General features: G+C 39.2%; 1 protein-coding gene across 2 annotated transcripts in view; it reads left to right on the forward strand.

Moving 5' to 3' along the window:
• The first annotated feature begins 843 nt into the window (after positions 1-843).
• Positions 844-27,987, forward strand: part of gabra3 (gamma-aminobutyric acid (GABA) A receptor, alpha 3) — a 44,646-nt gene continuing 17,502 nt past the window's right edge. For both annotated transcript variants that reach the window (XM_002939197.5, XM_031891916.1), the window contains exons 1-4: positions 844-1,539; positions 11,208-11,315; positions 18,844-18,965; positions 25,907-25,974. In XM_002939197.5, the coding sequence (XP_002939243.2) occupies positions 1,352-1,539; positions 11,208-11,315; positions 18,844-18,965; positions 25,907-25,974 (486 nt within the window). In that variant the 5' untranslated portion in view covers positions 844-1,351. The remainder of the gene's footprint in view (positions 1,540-11,207; positions 11,316-18,843; positions 18,966-25,906; positions 25,975-27,987) is intronic.

Raw genomic sequence — 27,987 nt, forward strand, 5'->3', positions numbered from 1 at the left:
ACACCCTGGACTATATAGACCGAAAACCAAAACAACCAACCAACTAACCAGATCTAAAAAACGGACAATACCAAGGAAAAATCCCAGACGCCAACTTGAGAACTAAATGAGGAGAAAAAAAAAAAAGAGAGAAAAAAGACTACCCAGATGAAAACGGCTAGGCGAGAGTCCAACTACTCTACTTTCTTTAACCCCCCTTGTTTCACATATCTTATATGCATACTACTTTGTTGTAAAACAACCAATAAAAACAAAGTGTAAAAAAAAAATAATAATAACAGAATAATAACATCCCCTGGGGATGGCTATATTTTTGCTTAGAGATCTCTGCATTTCCCTGTGACTGCTCAAATAAGTGAGTGTAAGGAAGGCAGATTATGTTTAATAGTCCCAGCTGCTGGGTACAGAGCACAATCAGTTTACGCAGGGCTTTGGTAAAATTGTTAGCAGATTTTGTTCTGATGGACTCCATTGCTGTTTTGGCCACAATTCAAGATAAAAGGCTAGTCTCCTTTCTTCCCACCCCATTCAGCACCCGGGACAGCTCATCTCCCTGCCCAGCCTGGCATGTCCTATTTAGCTGTGATACATAGGCGCTCTATGGAAGGAGGGAAAGTATAAAAGAAAAAAGGTGACCTCCATAGAGGGGGTTAATGCTGTTACATATAATGTCAGAATTTCAATTTGTCCAGATATTTTTTTACCTCTTTTCTTTAACCTCTCATTTGTTCCTTTTTATCTCCATCCCCACTCTCCTCCCTGTGTTCTCTGTGCTCACTACTTCTCCCTTCCCCCCTCCTTTCTATATCTCTCTCCTCCCTCCTTCACTCTCTTCCCTCCCTATTCACTATTTGCTGTGCTCAGATCTTGCTGCAGCAGATATAATGAACCATCTCTCATCCTCTTGCTTTTGAAGCAAAACCTTTTCTCCTTTTATTTGCCCCAGTTGTTTCCTCTCATACCCAAGAGAAAAAAGCTAACAGAGAAAGGGAAAGAGGGCAGCAAAAAAATAGACCCTCCCCACCAACTGTAGCAGCTACACAGACAGAGGTAGCAAGGTGGGCAGGGAGAGATCCCATTTTGCTACCTATATACCTATATCTCCCACTCCCTCTTCTTACCCCTGGCTTGCAGAAACCACGAAGACTGCAGGTGGAATGAGAAAGAGATAGAAGAGAAAGCCAGCCTTGCTCCTGGATTTAAATTCTGGATTTAATCCCTGTGTTTTTGAATTGATGTTAGAGAAAAAAGAGAGGATTAGCACCTCTGTCTCTTTATACCCGATTTCATCATCTCCTCTCCGCTGTTTTGGGGAATACATCTTTTCTTTTCTCTTTTTCATGCAGGAAGAATGCCCTATAATATTTTTGATAGCTGGATTTTTAATTTTCCTTTGAGGGGGGTGCAGGATTTTGCAGCCCATCCTCACCCCCTCCCCTCCATGGTCCAGGTGGAAATGTTGAGTCAGGGGAGAGAGAGCTGGATTGGAGCAAGTCTTTCATATTTGGCTACCCTTCTGCTAGTCTGCTCTGCACAAAGGTAAGATGGATGGGGGAGATGCAAGTGGAGGGTTCCGGACTTAAATTGGCATTAGGAGCAGGTTTTATCTGATAACTACCAATTTAAGCATGGACTTAATGGGTTCATTTTAGGACAACCTGTAGAATAGTTGACTATTAAGCAGTATTTATTAAATAGAGTGGAGAAGGTATTGTGGAGAAAGAACCAAAAGGTGAAAATAGATTCAAAGGAAAACACTGTTTTAAAAATAGGTTTGGAAAGTGTGAATGATTTGGAGAAAATCAATATAACTGAAACTGTGGTTTTGTTGTCTGCATCCAAGTTTAGTTATAGTTCTTGGTATGGAGAGTAAAACTGGGAAATGGATTTAGAAGGATTTAATAGAAAACATATTGATGAGGAAGCTAGTGTTACTGGGGCAGTGGGGCTCAACAGGTGAAAGAATTGTTGTTTCATTACATTGTACTTGTCTGCCTTCTGTTTTAGAATCGAATGCGGTAAAGTGAATTATGTTATATGTATGGATACAAATTTGCCAGTGCTCACTATTATATGTTGTGTGCTTCTTATATATTGGTGTATGTGCGCACACAGCTTAGAGAGGACGTTGCAGTATAGGTGCGAGCAAAGCACGGTTAGAAACAAGCACATTATTAAATCGATATTTGAATTTAGATTTAACATATTTCAGACAGAGGTGGTGTTGTATGAAATGTATTCTAGAGAGCTGTTGTACAATGACACTACCAAGGCAATTGGGAGACAAGATGGGCTAATAGGATTACTCCAGGGTTTTACCCACTGCAGTTCTCACCTGAAAAGCAGGAAAATGGTGACAGTCACCTGAAAGTGTACTTTCTAGGAAATTTCCAAAATTGGAAATTTGGAGGCACTTTTTTTTCTTACAATATTTGAATTAAGCAACTGCATACATAGTGGGATATCATTTGTACATGTTGCAAATTTTTACAATAACAACTTAACCACAGTGGTGTCTTAATTCCCTACTCCCCTGATATGCTCACCTAAAGTGGGCATTAGAATGAGGGATAACAATGACGGTAATATGAGCCATTGAAAGGAAGACTGCATCAATGAGCCGATGTGGTCCTCAATCCGATGGGAAATGACATCTGGCTGATTTTTGGCCACATACCAGTGAAGTAGGCCTGTCAAAGGACCCCATACACTGGCAGATAAGCTGCAGAACTGGTCTGATAGGCCTGAATCTGCAGGAAAGTCTGCTCTTGTATGGCCACCTTTAATGTGGCTCTTATTAGCACTTATGTGAGATACCTGTAGTACAAGTTTTTAAGCTCCCCCAAATACCACAGCAGTTGGGCCTACAAGAGAATCACTACATTTGTCAGATGATTTAGTGATGTGGTGGGGAAAATAAAAAGGTAGAGAACATTAGCAGACTGATGGTGAAATCTATTAAAAAATGCGGGGTACTATGTTTGCTGAAGTTGAATTGCGAGCCAATGGTTTTGCTCAACCTCCAGATCCTATCCATAGGATACCAGTAAGCTACCTCGGTTTTGTACCTGGATTGTGGACCTCCCATAGGTCCACTAGTTTAAATACTGAGACCCATCTGGTGAAGGCTGGACTGGTGGCTCTGGGGAGGGGGGGGTTACTTTATGTAGTTTGACGTCAGAATTGTTGTTAAATCTGCAGGGAAGGTCAATATTATGGTCATCATTTCGTATAGAGGCTCCTCTGTGAATGGAGGTAGAACATACAGTATAGATTTATCAAGGTAATGTTTTTCACCTATAGTGTGCCATTCTGATAACTTTACACGCAGAATTTTCATCTTTTAAACTGGAAATTCTGCTCTGCTAGTGCAACGAGTGCAATTGCACCCCCCTGGACCCCCTGTGGTGTAAGAAAACGTACACACTGGGGGTGAGGGCAGACAGCATTGCAGGAGCCTCTGTCGCAGTTGTTTTTTGTTGCCCCCATAAATTTTGCCCTTTGTTTCCATACTTAAGTTGTGTAATCAAGTTCTTTGGTGATGCCAAATAATGACAGTGATTGGCTATTTGGCAAAACTTGCTTCCTAGCCAGAAATATAAAAATGGCACCTTATTTGAGGGCACTGGGAGCAACATCAAAAGGGGTGGTGAGTAACATGTTGCCCCAGAGCCGATAGTTGGGGAACACTGCTCTAGACCATCAACTTTAGTCGCCATCAGAGCCTTTTGCTTCTCTGTAGCAGTGATGGAACCTGGGAGTGCTGCAGTGGGTTCCTCTAGATGGCTAACTCTCCTTTCACTTATACTTATACTCTCCCTGAGCTTTTGTACATTATGTTCTAGAATTGCAAAGTCTGAAATCAGTTCAGCTATTTTGCCTACCAAAACTGTGTGGTTAGTGGCAATTGCACAGAGAACTTCAAATAGTTTTGGCTCAGGAGGTACAGGTGGGGTAGCTGAAGTAGTGGTTGTGGCCCAGTCCTCCTCTTGTCATACTTGCGGGTATCCCAGCTGGTGAGTGGAGGTGTTTTGGTAGCAGATCTCTTGCAAACTGGGGGGATACCATTTTTTCTCCAACATCTCCCATACCCGTGGCCTCAGTGCCCATTGTGCTGGGTTCTGCGCTACCTTGGATATGCAGGGCCTATGGAGTTTATTTTCCTTTGTGGAGTGTCTGTTTTGGTTCTTTCACACCATCGGACAGGGCATCAGCTTCTGTGGGGATGCATGAACCTGGACAGCTGGTAAGCAGGTAGTTACCAGAGTAAGTGCAGTATTGTTTGCCCCTGTACAGGGCTCAGCTAGTTTGTGTCCTACGCAGACTCCATGCAGGCCATGCCTCAGTGTTTGCGCTAAATACATGTGCTGGGCAAAATGCTTCAATTCAATGTATCACTGCCCCAAGAAACTATGTCACCCTATGATTTTTAATTAATCACTACTTGTCTCTACAGATCACTACTCAGACTAGTTTTGGGTGATTTTCCTCTGAAAGTTAAGAGAAATGCTCTATCATAACAGCAATAGCGTAAATAACATCATAGCAGTATGCGTTTGAGCAATAATTCAGGGTGACTGTCAGGATTTAGGTAGGCAGAAGGGGCATCTTCCTAGAGCACAATTAAAGGGAACCTGTCACCCACACATAAAAATCCGTATAACAAAAGTTTGCAAATTAAACATGGAACCCAAACTTTAACTTTTTCATTAAATAATCCATACTGGTATTATATGTATTTAAAAATCTGATCTGTTAAACCCAGATTTTAATCCCCTTTCACTTTCCATTCTGCACTTCCTAGATGTCACCTGGATGGCAAATGCGCAAGATTTTGGGGTTATACAAACTTACCTCAATAACAGTGTCCTCAAAATGTCACCTGCCTGTGTGCTGTGACTGTGACTTCTAAGACTAAAGGAAACAACATTTAAATAATTAATATAATGTGAGTAAAGTTTATTTTGCTCGACTAACATAATTTCGGAAGAAACAGAAGTGCAGTTCCAGACAATATTGTGGTATGCACAACTGAACACTATTTGAACGGCTCATCATTGGCTCCTTGCCTCTCTTTGCTTCCTCTGTCCCTGGTCTGTGCTTTCAACTAAAGATTCCAAAAAAGGGTAATGATCCAGAAGGGCTCCAGGGGGCGGGGCTGCAGCTATACTTGCCTTGGATGCTAAAGCTCCTTGGCCTGACTCTGTAGATTTACATAACGTTGACACACAGGGTAGCGCAGGCCGCTTCTGTACCGTGTAGGTATTCTTTTTAGACCTGTGTGTCCTCCCCTCATTAAGTTAAATAAAAGTGGACCCAATACAGAAACCTGTGGGACCCTACTAATACCCTGCTTCAAGTAGAGAATGTAACAACTACCCTCTATACACAATCCTGCAGTCAGTTTCCTTATACAAATAGCTTTACCAAGCCCACCAAACCTTAACTTAGAAAGCAGTTGTTTGTGGGGCACTGGATTTTGCCAAAGCAATGTAACCAAATATATCACATCTACTGCAACCTCCCCATTCCAAATGCTTTCGTCATAAAAAAGCAATTAAACTTGTGTGACATGACCTGCCCTTTATAAAGCCATGCTGATTACTGCTCATAATGCCATTCTCCAGAACATATTTTGAATGTGATCCCTTAACAAGCTTGCAAATAACTTGCCCACCACTGATGCCAAATTTACTGGCCTATATTGCCCCTCTGAGATCATAATCCCTATTTAAACATAGGAATGACATCAGCTTATCTCCAATCCCTAGGTACCATACCACATGAAAGCGAGTCTGGGAAAATCAGAAATAGGAAAAAGAGGCCATTGTAAAACTGAACCTAGATCTTTCTGTACCCGAGGGTGTATCCCATCATGTGCCTTGTTCAAATTAATTTGAAGCAAACCTTTATGTTACTATGCCCTGTGTCAACCACTGACTAAGTTGAGCTGAACCAACAGTGTCCCTATCAGGTGGTACTTGAAATTCTGGCTCCTCTATTGAACTGATTAAACACATTTTCCCTTTCTGTATTCATTATAACCACATTATTACCATTATATAATGGAACCACACTCTGAACCTGCATCATTTTACTATTAATATATGAAAACTTTTTTGGGTTTAAGCCTCTGCCACAATGCACTCCACATATTCTATCTTATGCCTTCCTTATTACTGTTTTACAACACTTGTTTATATTCACTGAATGCAGCTTCAGTACCCCTGACATTTAGTTTTTAAATGCCTTCCTTTTTTTCACTTCTCACATACATGCAAGATACACACTGAGACACAGGCAAACCCACTGGAACAAATTATTACACTGGGTACTTACTGCAGTCTCCCAAGTGCAATTCCTTGGATAAGCACCTTTTTCATTTCCAGTTCTTTTTGTTTTTTTTTAGTATACATGCTTGGATAGCCACTAAAGTACAGGCCTGCCTATGCAAAAATCCATTTTGAAATAGCGCTCGTGGTAAAATAACACATACACAGTTAGGTAAATGTTCTATTCCTTTATTGCTCAGAAACAATATCAATCACTCAGACTAGAATAGAAATATAAACAACCCCAAGTAGAGCAAATAGGTTTGCTGCCTCAAAAATATCCATGTAAAATGTCCTCTGGTCAACCTAGAGCAGTGATCCCCAACCAATGGCTCATGAGCAACATGTTGCTCTCAGTGCCACCACACCAGGGAGTTTTTTTTGATTTCCTGGCTTGGAGACAAGTTTTAGTTTCCTAAAACCCAGTTGTACTGCCAAACAGAGCCTCCTGTAGGCTGCCAGTCCACATAGGGATTACCAAATAGCCAATCACAGCCTTTATTTGGCACCCTCATGAATATTTTTCATGGTTGTGTTGCTCCCCAACTCTTTTTACATTTGAGTGTGGCTCACAGGTAAAAAAAGGTTGGGGATCCCTGGCCTAGAGGGATGTCTCTGCAAATGTAAGCACACCTGATAGAAACAGCACTCACATATACCTGTAATTAGCCATAACTAGCACTACTTCATTTGGCAGAGCATGTGTACCTGAACTGACCAAGCCAGATTCCACAAGGACAGTGAGCAGATTGCTGGAAAGATATGGATATAGAATCTAGCAGATTTATGCTCACGTACAGTCTGTTGCTCACTGTGCATATACCAGAATTAGCTTTTGCCCAGGCTGCTGTAGAGATAAATGGGAGAGGCAGGAGTCTGGGGCATTGCTGACAGCCTAGTGCCGATGCTGCACAGTACAAGTGTAATGTTCCATTTGAATTGTTAATCTCTATAAAGTATATATCTCTATATATACTGTATGTGGTTGTAAGGGTTGTGGGCTGAGGCTGTATGTCAGGGTTGGCTTCCTCGGGTTCCTTTTAACATACTTTAGTGTAATGCATGATCTCGTGCTTTGGCATATGAATATATGGAATGTTGAGTCTCATGTTCTGAATGCCTCGAGTAGAACGTGACTCATAATGAATATATCAAATAAAATAATTTTATTTCATTGAGCATGGGAGAAATAATTTGCAACCCCTCCTTTTACATGTCTTGTTATGCAAATAAATACCCAGCATGGAGACATTCCAAATCCCCCTTGTACGGAAGGACCAAAGGTCTGTGCAACTGCAGTGAAAAACAAATTAGTAGCGGGTGGCCTTGTCAAAACACTTGTCATTTATTGACTTTGCCTCATTTTACCGTCCAATAGGTGTTGGGATGATTAAATATGATGAATTTATCTCTCTGTAGCACAACCCTTAGGTACTGTGTGAGAGACACTTTTCTAAGCACTAACAGCACAAAAACAAAACATAAAGTATTGTTATTAGTTTCATTTTGAATTTGCTACTGGGTAAGTGATAGAGCAATTATTATTATTATTATTATTATATTAATAACAGGGTGAAAGTAGTACGGCAGCTTCCCAGGCCCCACATGGTTGCACGGTCTGCTCCTCATATAGTTATGCCACTGGGTACCTTTAAAAAATACACATGTATCAAAATAAGTCTCTTTATTTCAGGTTCCATTATTGCAGTAAAACCATATTTATTAAAAAAAAAAAAAAAGTACAGATATAGGAGGCATTAGCTGGAAACCCATTATCCAGAAAGCTCTGTATAAAAGAAAGACCATCTCCCACCAACTCCATTTCAATCAAATCGCTCAGATTTTTTAAAATGATTCCCTTTTCTCTGTAATAATAAAACAGAACCTGTACTTGATCCCAACTAAGATATAATTACCCCTTATTGGGGGCAGAACAGCCCTATTGGGTTTATTTAATGGTTAAATGATTCCCTTTTCTTTGTAATAATAAAACAGAACCTGTACTTCGTCCCAACTAAGATATAATTAATCCTTATTGGAGGCAAAACAATTATATGGGGTTTATTTAATGCTTAAATTATTTTTTATTAGACAAAGTATGGAGATCTAAATTACAGAAAAACCTTATCTGGAAAATCCCCAGGTCCCAAGCATTTTGGATAACAGATCCCATACCTGTATATTGAAACTCACTACCGCCCAGAACATGTTTTTTTTCCCCATGATCATTTCCTAAGCAACTGAAAAGGCATTGCATATTTTCCTTGCAAGGTTCTGAAAAAATTGTGGGCTTTAAATGCAAGTCATATATTTTTTTCAGATATGCCTACATTCATATTGCTTAAACTATGAGTAGGAAAATCATTTTAAATGTACAGTGGCAATAATGATTATTACCAGTGTAAGGAGCCATTTGTTAATTTCTAGTGTAGCGGTTATTCTGCTTGACTTGATCCAAGAAACTAACAGCATTGTGACAGTATTGTGCTATTGATTATTTTCTTCAATTAAGATCTGCTTGTTGAAGAACTACTCATGCCCAACCTTTTTGTGTAAATTAAGTGTAGAGCAGCCATAAAGAGGCTACATAAGGGGTTACAAAGCAGCATTCTGTATAAAACTGAGCCGCTTCAATACCAAACTGCTGAAGTGAGAAAGGCCATTAATCTGATGCCACAAAATGAACACGAAATGCAGTTTGCCTTAGAAGAATGCTGTCCATACAAGATCATTTTAATACACACCATAAAAAGGAAAGACTTCCTGGATATTGAAATCATTGCACCATTATTAATGTAGAAAGGAGAAAGTGTGCTGGGTCTTTGTCAGTGGTTCACACGTGTGAATGTAAGGTCAGTATACACAGCCTTCAGGTTATATGAGCTAGGGGTCATAAAGAAAGCTTTGCAAATACATAGCTGGAGACAAATAAGCCCAGAGAGATGTACTGTATGTACAGATGGACCCTGAAATCTATTAAATCTATCATATCCGCAAGTGGGGGTGCATACGTGAATAAGAGCAGAAGATAAATATTATGAGCTATAGTGACAGCAATCAGGAACCAAAGGAAAAAAATCATGGGAAGATGAATTGTAACGAAGGCAAAGCCATTCTGTGTTAGACTATAACACTTGGCAATATATTACAAATAACCCCACAGCAAGAAGCATCTACTGTTCATCATTCTGCCTGCCAATCAAACCATAATGGCAATAGCAGGATCCATGCAATAAACATGCCTTTGTTTTTTTAAATTTTAATCATTAAAAAATAACTCCAATGGTAGAACTCCAAATGGTAAATAGACCAATGAAATAAAGAAAATGATGATGTAGTGTTGGTAATTATAGAAAATTATGAAAAGTGCAAGCTCTTCTGTGCCAGCTGTGGAGCATTGAAGGATATTGACTATTTTAGGAGAACATATCCCACATGTCCCACATGTCCCATACTATAGTCCAACCAGTGGCTCAGGGGCAACATGTTGCTCACCACCCCATTTTATGTTGCTTCTAGTGGCCTCAAAGTAGGTGCCATTTTTTAAATTTCTGGATTAGTTTTGGAAGCTCAGAGACACAGTTATACAAGCAGAACCTCCTACAGGCCAGCAGTCTACATAGGGCCAATCACAGACCAATCACAGCCCTTATTTGGCATCCCCAAAGAACTCTTTTTCATGCTTGTGTGGCTCGCTGTCACTTTTTATTTCTGAGTGTGGATCAAGAGTAAAAAAAAAGTTGGGGATCCCTAGACTATAGGATACTCTAAAACAGACTTCTGCTTAAAGGGACAGACTTCTGCTTAAAGGGATTCTGTCATGATTTTTATGGTATAGTTTTTATTGCTTTATTACACTGTTACACATTGCAAGTAATTGATTTTGCCATATTCTTGAACCAATAAATGTATTTTTTAGTTGTAATACTGGTGTGTAGGCGCCATCTCAGTGCATTGTGCCTGAGCCAGTGCTACACATTAGAACTGCTTTCAGATAACCTATTTTGTTCCTACTCTCATGTAACTGGAGGAGTCATGACTTGGCTAAGCTGGACCTGGATATTTACTACTGAGTGCAATTCTCATATCATATTTGAGGCATGGGAGCAGTTTTATAAATGCAGGTGTCAGGGAACTGATATCTTGTTATCTGCCCTCTGTCTGCTGATTGGCTGCTGGGGGGAAAGGGGGTGGGGGTGATATCAACTTGCATCAGTAAGGGCGAAGATACAGGGGGTGATTAGTCACCAGGAATTCACTGCAGGCTATAGGCAGGGATCTCTCTAGAAACAAAAATCCAAGTTTGGAATAAAAAATATGTGCCTTGAAGTTACACCGTCAGAACATGATGGAAGGCATGTAACTTGGGTACATTTTTCTATCACAAGCAAGAGCTCACTGGGTCTTATGGTAGAAATACCACTAAATATTTCCTGTCAGTTTTCAATAACTAAGGGCAAGCCCCTAGCTTAGTCAATAAAGGTAAAGCTATAGCTCAAAAGGAGAAAAAAGTGTGCCCCAAAAGCAGTCACTAAAATATTGTTTCACTGCTACTATACATCTATATTACAGCCTAAAATCTATTGCTGTTTCTTTAACATTACATGGAAACTCTGTGGGTTCTCTGTGACATCCTGAATGCCCTACAAGGAGATATGCAAGAGCCAACATTCTTCTTATCTCTTCTATAGGCCTCATTTTTATTTGAATGACCTACTGGCCCTATACATTGTAGTGCACAGTCCCTTTTATATTTATGCATAGGGATCCTATCTCTTTTTAGGACCTAAGGAATCATAAATATACTGTACATAAATGTTCAATGTGTTGATATGGTGAAAGTATTCTCAGTTTGTTTCCTTTTTTGCTTCCCAGGTCTCTCAGAAAACACATCATGGCACGGGGGCAAGAAGATATCTCATTACTGTCCCTTGTTGCATTAGGAATTCTTCTGCGTATGTGCCTGCTGCCTGCTGGGAAAGGGTAAGAGAGAGGGAAGACTGTGTAGATTTACAAATCACTGGTGTTTCCTTTATATAGATGTTAGTCCAAGGAAATTCCAAGGCTGTTTAATGTCAATGTAATTATTTATCTTGTTTATGCAGTACTGTACATTAATATAACAGACAATCCTAGATCATGAATATTAACATAGTAACATGGTTAGTTAGGTTAAAAAGACACATGTACATCAAGTTCAACATTTTATATCTATATATAACCTGCCTAACTGCTAGTTGATCCAGAGGAAGGCAAAAGCCCATTCTGAAGCCTCTTTAATTTGCAGATGGGGGAAAAATTCCTTCTTGCCTTCAAGATGGCAATCAGACCAGACCCTGGATCAACTTGTACTAAGAGCTACCTCCCATACCCCTGTATTCCCTCACTTTCTAAAAAGCCATCCAAACCCTTCTTGAAGCTATCTAATGTATCTGCCAGTACGACTGATTCTGGGAGGGAATTCCACAACCTCACAGCTCTCACTGTAAAAAAAACCCTCCTGTCTTCTAGTTGGGAATGGAAGAACCTACTGGTAAATAAATCAATAAAAAGATTATTATATGATCCCCTTATATATTTATACATAGTTATAATATTCCCCCTTTAGCACCTCTTCTTTACTGTAAACAGACCCAACTTGACCAGTCTTTCTCTATAACTGAGACCTTCTATACCCAGCTTAGTTGCCCTTCTCTGGAAACTCTGTCAGTAATATCTCATTTGAACACTAGAGACCAAAACTCTGGGCTCAAGATAAAGCTCATGATTGACTTTTTTAATGAGTCAGCTACTCTCTCCAGAAAGTGTATAGGGAGGACCTTAAAGAGCTATAGGATTTCTAGAAACAGGGTCATCTTTACTGCCGAGATACTGCCAAACCGGGAGAGGCTGAATTTCCTCCAGGTGAGCAGGGTTCTTTTTAAGTGTAGGATCAGAGAAGGGTTATTGGTTTCGTATAGAGAATTGTAGGAGGCAGTCTGGTAAACCCCAAGGTATTGGAAAGCTTTGTGCCAGTGAAAGTTTAAGTTAATTTGTAACAATTTATAAGGTTGCATTTTTAATAGGTAGTTCCTGGGGTTTGATGCTTTTTATTTTATATCCTGACATGAACTAGTCTAGGGTATGGCTAAGATGTGGTAAGAGGGTTTGAGTTGAGCTAATGGTCAGGAGGATGTCATCCATGTACAATACAATTTTGTGGTCTGTCCCCCCTACCTCTATCCCCTTTATTTGTCAGTTGTTATGGATGGCATAGATTATAATGGCTATAAAGAGAGGACGAACATGAGGGTTGAGAGGGGTGTCATTCCTCTTCGGCTCTCCAATGAGAGCAGTTCCATTGTGGTTACTCTGGCTGTTGGGGAAAAGCATGGTTGCTGGACCCCGCACATGAAAGATGAACAGAGGTCTAAGGCCTACAACACAGGCTTGATAAAGGGGTCACTTTGCCCCGAAACGTTGCACCTCCGCAATAAGGACTTTTAAAGGGCTAGTCCCGTTTGCAGCCAGTGCCAGTGCCAGTGCTTTTTTTGCTATTTGGATTTTTGGGAGGGTGCCGATCCCCCCAGCAGTGTGCACTGAGCGCTGAAATTTGGTGGAGTTAAGGGTGTGCGAGAAAGGTCTTTTTGTTCGTCTCCAACACAGTCATCACATATCTCCAATCTAATCTATCAAACATTATCTGGGCATACAGGGGGCATAGACGCTTTGGGTAGTTTTGCTCCTACGTGAATTAGATTTATTGCCTCCTGCCTGCCTGTGTGGAATGAAGCCCACCTGATCCAGGGGCACCCACATGGGTAGGTGTAAGATTTTGGCAAACAATTCAATAAGTTAAAGGAACAGTAACACTAAAAAATGAAAGAGCTTTAAAGTAATACAAATATAATGCACTGTTGCCCTGCACTGGTAAAACTGGTGTGTTTGCTACAGTAACACTACTATAATTTATATAATAAGCTGCTGTGTAGCCACGGGGGCAGCCATTCAAGCTGGAAAAAAGGAGAAAAGGCACAGGTTACATAGCAGATAACAGATAAGCTCTGTAGAATACAATAGTGTTTTATCTGTTATCTGCTATGTGCCTGTGCCTTTTCTCCTTTGCTGCCCCCATGGCTACATAGCAGCTTATTTATATAAATTATAGTAGACTTTCAGAAGTAAACACACAACGTTTACCAGTGCAGGGCAGCAGCACATTATATTTTAGTTACTTTTAGACACTTTCATTTTTTGGTGTTACTGTTCCTTTAATTCGAGTCAAGTAAGATTTTATTGTCATCTCAACTGCATATAATTATATACACTGGGACAAAACTGCATATCTATGAATCCCAAAAGAGAAACAACAATATAGAACACATATTACAGCCAAAAAGAAAGGTGCAGTATCCAGAGCAGTAAATATTGTGCCAAACCATCAAACCAACAAATTCAATTTTCAGTTTTTCAGTATATCCCTGCAGTACATAATAAATACATATATTATTCTATTTTGTTTATATTTTGTGCAATAAGCAGGTTACTATTTTTTTTTATTCTGCTTCTCATTATTTCAAAATTACAGGTATCGAATCCCTTATCCGGAAACCCATTATCCAGAAAGCTCCGAATTATGGAAAGCCTGTCTCCCATAGACTCCATTTTAATCAAATAATTTAGAATTTTAAAACTGATTTCATTTTTCTCTGTAATACTACAACAGTACCTTGTAATTGATCCCAACTAAGATATAAATAATCATTATTGGAGGCAAAACAATCCTATTGGGTTTAATTCATATTTTATTGATTTTTTTTCTAAATTATGGAAAGACCACTTATCCGGAATACCCTTGGTCCCGAGCATTCTGGATAATGGGTCCTATACCTGTATAATATAAAACTAGTGACAGTAGATATAAAGAGCAGTATATGTGAGTATATACATTTAAAGAAACCCAACTGGATTGTTTTGCTATTAATATGGATTCATGCAGCTGAGTTGGGATCAAGTACAAGGTACTGTTTTATTACTTCAAAGAAAAAGGAAATCATTTTTAAAGATTAGAACTATTTGTTAAAAAAGGCCTCCGTAGGAGATGGTCTTTCCATAATTTGGATAATGGGTTTCCAGATAACGGATTCCATCCCTTGTAATTCATCTTAACTAAGCTGCCTGAATCCATTTGGTGGAAATAAGCCTCTTTGGTTTATTTAAGGGGATGTTCACCTTTGAGTTCACTTTTAGTATGATTTCACGAGTTTTTCAGCAACTCTCCAGATTGGAATTTCAGCCACTATTTGATTGCTAAGGTACAAATTACCTTTGCAACCAGAGAGTGGCTTAAATGAGAGACTGGAAGATGAATAGGAGATGGCCTGAATAAAAAAGATAAGTATTGAAAAGTAACAATAACAATAATAAATAATAAAATTGTAGCTTCATTGAGCAACAAGTTTTTTTGGCTGCTGGGGTCAGTGACCCCGATTTGAAAACTGTAAAGAGTCAGAAGAAGAAGAAGGAAAATAATTTAAAAACTATAAAAAAAAAACCAAAGAGACACAAGAGCAAGACTGTCCCTGTCCCATGGAACTGACAGTCTAAGTGGGTTTATAACTTACAAATTCAAATACACTTCCACGAAAGATCTTCAAGGAAAGTATATTTTATACAGTAAATAAGGATAGGAAAAACTAGGATTGTTTTGCCTCCAGTAAGGAATAATTATATCTTAGTTGGTGCTGTTTTATTATTACAAAGGAAAGGCAAATTGGTCAAAAAAAAATTAGAACTATTTTCTTATAATGGAGTCTATGGGAGATGGCCTTCCCGTAATTCTGAGCTTTCTGGATAACGGGTTTCTGGATAACAGATCCCATACAAGAGGTAGTTTTTGAGTTTAGTTTTTGACTCAGGATTCAGTGTCAGACTTTACAAATGATATCCTCTCAGTTTGCCAGAGAAAAATATATGTCATCCAGTGTTGTCAAGATCTGACAGCCATTGCAATCTTGAAGACATATTGAAGACAAGCCTGTGTCATTTATTTTGGCACCTCAGCCACATGGTTCATAGAAACATGGAGTTCTGCTTCTATGGCAGCAAAATGAGTGATTTGTCCAGGGTCGTGTTGTGTAGTCTCCAGGGAACCCCACGCATTACTGACATCTGTCACCCTGTCTTGGGACTTGGGGTAGTGAAACTATTTAAGGTGGAATAGGTTACAGAAAATACCAGGATAGAATCAGATTTTATACCTGTATTTCAAAATTTATAAATATGTAGCAAATAATAATATGTTCCAAGGGTGGTGGAAATACTGTGAGCAGAGACAGAGCGCAGAATAAGGGGAATATTCTTAGGGCATAGGTTCTCTATTTCTAATCTCATACATGGGTATCTGCCAGCAACTCCATTCATGCTACTGTGTATGCAGGGATGCTGAAGCCCTGAGATCATGCTGAGCTGTAACTTCTGCAAATAGATTAGAATAGACAGATTTATTTCAGTATCATCTGGTCTCTGGGGCTTCAGCATGGATCAATTTGCTGGAAAGCGTTAGTATACTCACATATATGCACAGACAGCATATCAAACTACTGGCTTAACTCTCTCAAGATAGCCGCCTTTTGTTTTTATGTTCTTGTTTTGTTCCAGACCACCCTGCTTGTTATTTGTACCCTGGTCCTCTGATCATCCCCTTATTTGGAGAAATTTCCTTCCCTTCCCCCTGACTTGCAAGCATTTCCAGGTCAGTCGCTTGCCATACATGTTTCTGTCACTACTGCCTGCAATCATGTCACTGCTCCGAGCCTCTCATTTCAGCACTGTAACCATTTCTGTTCCACTCCTATACAGTCCTGCCCTACAAGCCTTCACTTTCTTATGGGCAACTACCTCCGGTCCCCAGTGCTCCATGTGTGAGAAATTTCAAGTGCGGCTGGGTACCATGCTGCCCTAGGCCAGGCCTTTGTGGTGCTGAGTACCAAAATGCCCTCCGCAATCACGGTGGGAGTGCAAGCGCACACAGTCCTGGATAGGAGGCCACCGGCACATGCAGTTCCCAGTGAGGGGAGCGGAAGAAGTGGGCTGGGTCGGCAGGCACCACAGGGCCCACTATGGCCGACTCCCACAGGGTTAGGATTAGTACTGTCATAAACACTCTAGGTGTACCTGAAACCCTGGGCTGGTGCTCCTGTTAGCTGAAAATTGAAACTGTTCATGCAACTGAGCAATCCTCTTCCTTCCCTCATCTGTCTTTGGAATACCAGGGCCAGCAGTGCAGTAAAGTAAAAATAACTGACTTTCTTGTTTAAAGAAGGAAAGTCATTTTGGTATTTTACTGTCAATAGATTAGCCACATTAGTGCCACCTAGAACACTATATTTATTCTGCAGATAGCTTTACCATACCTGGTAAAGAGTAAAGTAAAGAGCCCTAGAAGCTCCCTCTGTTTGTTTAAGACAGCAGCTGCCATTTTAGCTTGGTCTTCCTAGCTTCCTGCTGCAGCCAGATAGGGTAAGAATTCCATAGCCAGATAGGGTTAGAATTCCATATCCAGATAGGGTAAGAATTCCATAGCCAGATAGGGTAAGAATTCCATAGCCAGATAGGGTAAGAATTCCATAGCCAGATAGGGTAAGAATTCCATAGCCAAATAGGGTAAGAATTCCATAGCCAAATAGGGTAAGAATTCCATAGCCAGATAGGGTTAGAATTCCAAATCCAGATAGGGTAAGAATTCCATAGCCAAATAGGGTAAGAATTCCATAGCCAAATAGGGTAAGAATTCCATAGCCAGATAGGGTAAGAATTCCATAGCCAGATAGGGTAAGAATTCCATAGCCAGATAGGGTTAGAATTTCATAGCCAGATTGGGTTATAATTTCATAGCCAGATAGGGTTAGAATTCCATAGCCAGATAGGGTTAGAATTCCATAGCCAGATAGGGTTAGAATTCCATAGCCAGATAGGGTTAGAATTCCATATCCAGATAGGATTATAATTCCATATACAGATAGGGTTATAATTCCATATCCAGAAAGGGTTATAATTCCATAGCCAGATAGGGTTATTATTCCATAGCCAGATAGGGTTAGAATTCCATAGTCAGATAGGGTTATTATTCCATAGCCAGATAGGGTTATTATTCCATAGCCAGATAGGGTTATTATTCCATAGCCAGATAGGGTTATTATTCCATAGCCAGATAGGGTTAGAATTCCATAGCCAGATAGGGTTATTATTCCATAGCCAGATAGGGTTAGAATTCCATAGCCAGATTTATTACTGTACCTTCAAAGTGCTGAAGTTCTGGTGGCATCGATACAGTAATGTGACTCACAGGAAGAACGAAGCTGAATAAACTGGGTAAATGAAAGGAAATAAGGCCAAAGATATAATATACGTGTAAAGACCTTGGGAAAAGAAGGAAATCCTTTTTCTCAAACTTCTAGCCAAAGCCCTAATTTGATACTTTAGCTTTCACCCAGGAACAAGTGTGTGATATTCAGAGTTAAATCTGAACTAAATTTCCATATAGTCATGCAAAGGAAATATCTATATAATGAAGTCTAAACCTAATGTGCTACATCTGCAGAGGCTATATTAGGGGGAAGACACACAGAGCTACTTAGTAGCAGCTACTTGACATGACTACTAAACGCCACAAAATACCCTGCTACAGACAATACTGGGAACTGATAAAATACACATAGAGACAGTTATCAGTAAATGATCAGAATTGTCTGTTTCTGTAGCCGCGACAAGTAACTGCTACTAGTAGCTCTGTGTGTCTTCACCCTTAAACACCAACAGAAGTTTTATTTTGGTCAGGTCCTATCTAGTGTGTTAAAGGACTTGGGAGGTACCACTACCTTCCTGTAAACCCTATCACTGCTTCCACCCTGTTCTCCAAACAGACACCCTGTTTCCCCCTCTGCACCAATTGACATTCCCTCACAGATGCTTGGTACATCTTCCTGTCCTTAAAGTCCCCCCCCCCATAATCTCTCATCCTTTACTGATATCTGTGCCCCCATAATGTCTGATCCAGTCTCCCTAGCTTGCTTACTCTTACTAACCTACATACGCTAACAGCTCCTTCCCTGATGTCCCTCTCTCTCACTGATTCCACCTCCTTCTATTATTGCCTTCCCTCACCTATATCTATCCCTCATATAATAAAAGGCACTGATTTTGCCCAGGAGCAGTGACCCATAGCAACCAATAAGATGTTTAGTTTTAAACAGGTGACCAGAAAATTCTACCTGCTGACTGGTTGCTATAGGTTACTTCTCCTTAGTGCCTTTTATTATAATATAATAATAATATAGGTAGTTTACCATACATTCAACAAACAAAATCTTCCTGTTCTTGCCGAATTCCTATTGCCTTACTATAAGGGATAAGTGCAAATGCACATGCCATATTTTTGTTTTTTATAGAAGGATTTTATAAACTTGTAACCTCAGGAATATATATAGTTAATGGGATTTGAAAGTGAATCTCAAAATACCTTGTTTTTTAGGCTGTCCGCAAAACATGCCCCAGAGGTTGTGGATGACAGCAGAGACAATATAACCATATTCACAAGGATCCTGGACAGGCTGCTGGATGGATATGATAACCGGCTTAGACCTGGTTTAGGAGGTAAGTGACTGTACTTGTGCTGTTAAAAAGTTTAGACTCTATGGGAATAATGTAATAAAATGACAAGTCTAGTTCCCCCTAGCAACTGAATGGACACATAGGTCTAAGAAAGGCTATGACTTGTGGGGAAATGACTGGGTATTTCTGGGTTCTAGGTGTGTTTACTTTTAATGCGGTATGGATTTGGGGAAATGGTCATACTGTATAGGTCAGCAGTATTTCTATATATACTGCGCTGCGGAATATGTTGGCACTTTATAAATAAATGTTAATAATAATAATATATAGAACTTTATAAATATATATATACAGTATATATATGAAAACTAAGTAAGGGTCCACACTACTCATGACTTAAGACAAAGTAATGTTCTTTATTTGTAAATATGTGTATTTCTATACAGAACTTTATAAATATATATATATATACAGTATATATATGAAAACTAAGTAAGGATCCACATTACTCAGGACTTAAGACAAAGTAATGTTCTTTATTTGTAGAACATTACTTTGTCTTAAATCCTTAGTAGTGTGGACCCTTTCTTCTTTTTTTTATATCTTCACTTTTGGACTTCACCCAGGCCACAACAATGGACTTTTACGTGAGTGCCTGCATTGTGTGACTTTATCTCTTGATTATTTATATATATATATATATATATATATATATATATATATATATAAGAAATTTAATGCAATTCCTAATACACATACACTAGTGATGAGCGAATCTGTTCCGTTTCGCTTCGCCGAAAAATTCGCGAATCTTTGAAAAGATCCGCGAAACGGCGAAAAATTCGCGAAGCGGCGAAAATGTCGTGCGACAAAAAAAATTGTCGCCCGCGGCTATTATTTTGTCACGCACGGCTCTTGTTTTGTCGCGCGGCTCTTGTTTTGTCGCGCGGCTCTTGTTTTGTCGCGCGGCTCTTGTTTCGTCGCCCGCGACTATTCTTTTTTGACGCCGCAACAATTTTTGGACGTGCGGCGAATTTTTCCGCGGCGAAATTTTTCATCCGTTTCGCGAAACAATCCGCCAATGGCGAAACGCGGAAATTCGCCGCGAATCCATGCCTGGCGAAACTTTTCGCCCATCACTAACATACACTATAAAAGGTTTCAAGATAAGTGTTATGTTATATAGCACCACTTTTTTGCGCAGTGCTTTACAAGGCAAACCCACAAACAGGGATATGCAGTAAATATAAATAAATATATGCTTAAGACACATATTTTTTGAATGTTTCTTAGAAAGAAGCAGCATGTTCTGGTGAGGCATGCAATGTGGGCAATGCAATGTAGGGAATGGGTCTAAGGTGACACATAGACACCGAGATCCTTGGGAGACTGGATGCAGGGTGACGTTGCCAACTGTGATGTTAAACAGGGGGAAGGGGGCAGGTTTAGAGGGAATATAAGCAGTTCAGTCTTGGACATGTTAAGCTTAAATTGGTGAACAGCAATCCAAGGCACTACGGCAGAAATGCATTGCGTGATTTTTGCCTGAATAGCAGGGTTGAGATCAAGCAACAAAGGAGGATCTGTATGTCATCTACATAAAGGTGATAGGAGAAGCAAAATGATGTGATTATGCTACCAAGAGAGAAAATATAAAGAGAAAAGAGAAGAGGCCCCAAGATAGACCCTTGGGGCACCCCAACAGAGAGTTCAACAGGTGAAGAGGTAGTATCAGAAACAGTTACACTGAAGGAGTGCATAGTGAGAAAGGATGCAAGCAGGATAAAGCATAACTGCTGATACCAAGCATTTGGAGATGTTTTCAAAGTAGACAATGGTAAACTGTATTGAACTCTGCAGAGAGGTCCAGGAGTATGAGTGTGGAATAGTGCCCCTGGTCCTTTGATGACATTCCTTAGAGCTGTTTTAGAAGAGTTACCTGTGTGGAAACCTGACTGTTAGGGGTCAAAAAAGATGGTTAGTATGCAGAAAGTTCAGCAAATGGTTGGAGACAATTCATTCAATAAACGCGGAGTGGAGAGGCAGGAGTGAGTTGTACAGTGGCCTGTAGTTATAAGGGGAAGTCAGATCAGAGGAAGGCTTCTTGACCATAGCTGTGACAAGAACATTAGGATTTGCCACTCCTCTTCTTAAAATAAAGCAACACATTAAATTCCAGTCACCTCGTAGCTCTTTTACACCAAGCAGCATTTTTAAACCCAACATGCAGTCCCACAAGTGCATCACACTGCCACATTTGCAGCCACTGACGCTCATATTCATCAGAAAGAATAGGCAAAGAAAGATAAAGGATCTGGGTTTAGAAAATGTGATGGGAAACTTGTAATACTGGGAAGGTAAAACATGAATAAAAAAGTGAGGAAGAAGTGAAAAAATTAAAAGGTATAGAAGGAGAGAAAGGGGGTGAGATTGGAAAATGGATCAAATGTTTACTAGTCTACATATTCAGCCCTCGGGAATGTAAAATGTTATTTTTTTACATATAATTCAGTGATACATGCAGTAGAAGCCTTTTACACATTTTAAAAACTAGTGGGAAGAGTGGGAATAAGGGACGGTAGATATGAAAGAAGACAAAAGGGAGTGGAAAAGATAAGAAACAAGAAATGGTAAGAAGGGCAAAAGGAAGGGACATGTGAGAAAAGAGAGAAACTATATAAGAGTATAAGAGTACTGGGAGAGCTTTAGGTTTTTTTAAATATTTGCCATATGTTCTTGTAATTGGGCAATTTGACTTCCGCATACAGTATTAAAGGAACAGTAACACCAAAAAATGAAAGAGCTTTAAAGTAATAAAAATGCACTGTTGCCCTGCACTGGTAAAACGGGTGTGTTTGCTACAGTAACACTACTATAATTTATATAATAAGCTGCTGTGTAGCCACGGGGGCAGCCATTCAAGCTGGAAAAATGGAGAAAAGGCACAGGTTACATAGCAGATAACAGATACGTTCTGTAGAATACAATAGTGTTTTATCTGTTATCTGCTATGTGCCTGTGCCTTTTCTCCTTTGAATGGCTGCCCCCATACTACACAGCATCTTATTTATATAAATTATAGTAGACTTTCTGTAGTAAACACACAACTTTTACCAGTGCAGGGCAGCAGCACATTATATTTTAGTTACTTTTATACACTTTCATTTTTTGGTGTTACTGTTCCTTTAAGTTCTGGAATGGAAGATTACATTGCTTTTGTAATCTACAGCAATTTATTGATGATATATTCACAGCAGTTATTTTTACTGTTGTTCTTGCCATTTAACTGATCTCTTTTTTTCAGACTTTCTGTAATTGTTTTCTGTCTAGTATATGGGATATTGTGCAATAATAAGCATACTGAGGTCACACTGTCTCCCCTGCTGTTCCTGAAGATTAACATTGTTACTGACACAGCTTCCACTGATAGAGAGATTCTTCAGTCAGCATGTGGTCAATAACAGACTGAATAGAATAGAGATCACACCAGGACACCTAGCAATAACAGTCTCTATCAAATATTCTATGAACTCTGGGTTCAACCATGGAAACTATGACTGCTTCGTGCTAAAATCAGCATCTTAATGACACATTTAACATGCACTCTGCAAATTATCACAGCAAATTGAATATAAACACACTCACAAAAGATGAATAAAATAAGGGCTCATTTACATCTGCAATCGAAGTGGCCAACCTGCTTTTTTCCCCATAGTCAGTTGCACGTAAACCACTTTCATTAAAGGTATTTGCATCAAAATACCGAAAATGACAGACTTAAGGTGGCCATGCACCTTCAGATCCGCTCGCTTGGCTTCTCTCTATCACAAACATATACAAGTATGGAGGTTGTGAGTCTAGAAGCAAATCATTCAGATCAATAAGAAAATAAAAGCAAGAAACAAATTATACTTTAGATGTTCCTTCAAGTCACATTAGCTCCTCCCACAGCTGGATTTTCTTTAGAATTACAAATGTGTATGTATTAGTGTAAAGACACACAGAGCTACTAGTAACAGCTACTTGTCGTGGCTACTAAAAAAGACAATGCTGATCATTTACTGATAATTGTCTCTGTGTGTTTTAGCAGAGGCAATTCTCAGTACTGTCTATGGCAGGGTATTTTCTGGAGTTTAGTAGCCTTGAAAAAGTAGCTGCTACTAGTAGCTCTGTGTGTCTTCACCCTTAAGTAGACTGAGGGCAGTACTTTCACAAATTTGCTAGAGCTTGTGATGGAACACCCATGTGATATTTGCCCTTGCCCTATTAATGCCTTAACCCTAGTGCCACCTGCATTAGTTCATTAATGATATAGAAATGTCCTCTGTTTGTGGACAATACGAAATTACAATGTAGAAGCTGAGGTTGAATAAAGATGCACAGTATCCTGTATCACTGGCCCACTGTCTAATATCTGATCTAAGATGTGTAAAACATGGATAAGAGTAGGGTAACTTCACTCTCTCACAGTGTGTATGTACAAGCCACCAACTCATAGGGACTTACCATCAAACACTATGTGAGGGTTTTTATTAAGTATTTAAGATATGTTTTGTATTAACTTCTACACTCCAGCCCAATGGTATGAACACTAGGCAAGTTTTAAATTCAGAGTTACCATGGAAACAGAGGTAATTGGAGAGTCAGTCAAGCAAATAACATGGAGAGTTTTAAGTCCTTAGTAGAAGAAAAGCAAAATAGGTGGGAAATAAATGCAGTCTAATAGCTGTGCTCACCATGCAGAATGGATGGGGGAATGGAAGGCAATGACACCATTGGGGCAAAACTGAAGGGATGGTATCTCAGGTAAAGTGCACCAATGATAATTTGAGTACAGATAAATACAGAATTGTATTTATAAAAATCATGTTCCACCAAAAGAAATCTTAAATGATTCCCTGAGTTATACCACCCATAGAGTATCATTTCCTCAGTATATTACTAGTGAATTGGTCCCAAGTACAAAAAAAATAACTGGAACTGAAGCTGGAGAAAAGTTTTTTTCTCCTCAAATTGAATCTTGTCCATAAGTGTTCATTTGATAAAGCAAACTTTTTCTCACTGAATTAAATCTGGCCCAGTGTGGGAATCGTATTTAGCTTCCACCAGTGTTCTGTGTATTTGGGTTCGCCCACAGTTTGCTAGTTTAAAAACAGATGTAAGCATGAGGGAGGCTACCCGTTCCTGTGCAAATATGCAGTGAAAATGAGATATTAGTGGGACATTTTGGCCAAAATATAATTATTTTGAATGTATAACATGAGGGTTTAGCTTCATAGGGCTTTGAGGGGTTATTGGCAGAGCAGTTAGACATGGGGGGGCAAAATAAGTAAATCCAGCCTGGTTCATCAGTGTACAGTAGAAAGAGCACCCCTTAGAAAGCAATGAGGTCTTTTTATAACTTATTCTGTTAATGAAACCATGTTCTTTATAGCAGAAATTGATATGAATGATGCAATAGTCATGTCAAAATAAAGTAAAGCCAAACCTGGTAATTTCTTTAGATAGTTAATGCCCCATGGGAGATTAGTCGCCCAAGTTAAATCTCTGCTACATTGGGCAACTAATCTCCCCGAAATGCCTTCCCACCGGCAATAATGTGAGCCGCCAATGGGAAGGCACACCCTTTGCTAAATCATAAACGAAGGAAACTTTGAGTGACTTACTGAAGCGTATGCCTTCCCACCAGTGGTTCACGTTACTGCCATTTTGTGGAATTTAGTCACCCGATTGTAAGGGTTAATCTCTTTAACTCTGTCTGTGCTTCTCTGCACTGTATCTAAGCAGTCACGAACCGGTTCGATTTAATCTGTATGTCGGCGAAACATCTGATATCGTCTGCGCATGTGCACTGATCAGGGAACTTGTACAAACGATACAACCAGTATGTGTATTGCAAACAAGTACAAATTTATTTTGTTTTGATATTACTTATATAGTAGATAGAAAAACACATCCCATTATGCTTACGTATCATGGGTGGGTACATTGCAATTATTAGTAGAAATACAGAAATTATTTAATTAGCTGCTGAAGCTTTATTATGATCTCTTAGCCTTGAATATTAGCTGAGATAAACAAGGCCGGAGCAACTTGGACAGACAAGATAATGAGGATAATCATAACAACTGAAGTAATACTTTCTCAGACCTTCGTGATTGAAAACAAAATTGTGTAAATTCAGCATTAAGCAATTTTAACCCTATCACCGATGAAGCAGAGATTTAACTCTCAAACTTCTTAACCAAGTTTGGCTGAAATAATGTCATTATAATGCTAGTTTAACTTGTTGTCAGCCAATCAGAACTATTCCCCAGTTTGGTAAGCAGTTATGAAATAGTATAATGAGGCGGGGTTGCTGTTTTCAAAAATCAAGGGCATAGGGAAAAGTCATTAGCTGGGTGTACCCTATAAAATATAACCTGTGGGCACATTCCAAAAGATATGTAACCACTTTCTGACTTTGGGCCTGAAAATCTGAATAAAGTGCTTCATCTCTGGAAAGAACTGTAGTTATCTAGCGGTATTAAATAGTGGAATCCATATTTCACCTACGATATACATACACACGACAATGCATATAACACATTCTCTGTGCTAAACCTGTTAGTAGCCTTCTGCTGAGCAATAAATATTTTTGTATAAGTATATATTTTATTTTTGTATAAAATATTCCGAGTCTGAATTATTAAAAATGATTATTATCATATCCTTAGGCACACAAGTGTGTCGGTACTTGTATTAGTAAATCTGTAGCAGTAACCTAGACCCCTTATTGATGCAGTTTTGACCCTTATGGGTTGAAAGGACTTGCTAAAGAGTTTATCTAAACTATTCAAAGGCAAAACCATCCTGCATATGGAAAAATATTAATGCATAGCAGGTGTAGTGTATAATCTGGATTTAACTCCACGCTAGAGAATTTTTTTCTCTGTTCATTTCTGTTAATTGTTTGTTGCATAAATGTATCTATTTCTCCTCAGATTCTGTGACTGAAGTAAAAACAGATATCTATGTCACCAGCTTTGGACCTGTGTCAGACACAGATATGGTGAGTGAATTGTCTGTTAAGTTCCTTTGCATTTTCCTTGCCTTTCCTGCTTCCTTATGTTATTCATTTTTTTTTGTAACTATTTATTTATATTTTTTAACAAGTAATACAGATAGTCGGAATTCTGTGGATTACTGAAATAGGAAATAAGGGAAGAGAGGATATCAAATATCATATATTTAGGTATATAGGTAGGTCCGGGGGTCCATTTCTACTTTGCCTATAGTCGGTCTATTGAAGAGGGTGTTGGTTGTGAATGGGTCACGCTCACCTATTTGTGTTATGTTATTCCTTTTTAAACTATGCTGTGTAATTGCAGTTTAGTTCAAGTTTGTATACTAGGCATGCATACCTCCCAACATTTGAAAAATGCAAAATGGGACAAAATTAAATGGCATGCGTAACATGGCAAAAATGTTACAAAATTTAGCAGGTTATGTAAAGTTTGAATACTTTGAGTTGAACGCTGGGAGTTTTAAGTCTTGTTTTATGTGTTATTACAGTTTTGCTAATGAAGGTTCCCCCAAGAGACCTATTTAGCTTATTAGTTCCAATTGTATTTAAATGCAGGTGGTGAGTATTCTGGGCTCTGCCAAAAGCCTACTTATCTAATTAAGTTTGAGAAACTTTGTATCTTTTTCCGGCATTCAGTGCAGGAGATCAAAGTGAAATGAGGGACTTTTCAGTAAGAATCCGGGACCGCAGGCTGAGCTGTTAAAATCGGGTCAGTTGGGAGGTATGCTGCTCAGTTCTCAGGACAAGCATTTCCTTACAACAACAGTGACAGAATATCTGCCAGGACACTATTCACACTTTCTTGTGGTTGAGGCTACAGCTGCCCATGCTCCCTCAGCTGCCTACCTGTCTTGTGTAACTAGTACATGCAGTCATGGAAGCAGCCCTGAGCTAATGTCTTCTAACTACTACTGAGTACCCCTTAACACCTGCAGGATAATTTTATGTTACCATGTTTTCCCCAGTCTGGACCAGTGACCACATAGTCCTTTTTTAACCTCTGCAGCTAACTCTCTACTGCCCTCTCATGGCATATCTCCCACACATTGCAATTGCCACAGAACTGTGCGTGTTGCTGGACTATTGATCATCAGCTTGGAATCTGCTGGTAGATTGTGATTTACCTTTTTGGCACCCTTGGTTTAATGGAAAAGGAAATGTTAAATCACTGAAATCACAGGGGGTACCAGAAGTTAGGCAGGTGAGGCAGGCAGGTGATCCCTGCAGGTAAAACTCTGTCCCTTTGTTAAATGTTTATTGAATCTGTAGAATTCTTAATGAATCAGATAAAAGTGAGTGTAGGACTGGCCAGACCGGGGAGGGCATTTCTTGGTAGCTTAATGCACAGAATGTCTTAATGTCCTATACATATATGTACATATATGTATGTATATCTTTACTTATAAAGTGCTATTTATGTACGCAGTGCTGTACAGTAGAATATATATTGATCAAAATATATATATTGATAATGGGTGAATGCGGAAGACCTCTTGTTGCTGAATGAACTTTCTCAGGTCAGTGCATTTTTCCCCAAAATGGAAAAACCTTAGCAACTAAATTTGATTTGGTGTACTATACATATTTGCATTATTATTATTTATTTCATTCAAGAATATTTAAATATTTAAATTATATTTATACTACTTGATTTTATTTTCCAAAGTATCTGTGTAGGTATTACTCAGCTTGCCATTTTAGTCTTGCTTAAGCAGCCATTGTCCCACTGAAAAGCTCCCAAAGGCCTCCTTTAGTGTTTACCAGATTTCCATTACAAGAAGTCAGAAGGTGCCTTGGCCTAGCTCTCCATGCAGCATAGTATTACTTCATTGGGCCTTAATGGTGATCTAGAAGCAACTCCCTGTGTTTTCACATAATCTGTGTACATATTAGAAGTTTTGGTGATTTTTAGCCAAGTCCTGTCCTGCCAAGACCACGAGAAATACCATCAATTAACTATACATTCATACGTATCCTACACCACCCAATTTTCAGAGA

The sequence above is a fragment of the Xenopus tropicalis genome, chromosome 8 (assembly GCF_000004195.4).
Source record: "Xenopus tropicalis strain Nigerian chromosome 8, UCB_Xtro_10.0, whole genome shotgun sequence".
Classification (NCBI taxonomy): Eukaryota; Metazoa; Chordata; class Amphibia; order Anura; family Pipidae; genus Xenopus; species Xenopus tropicalis.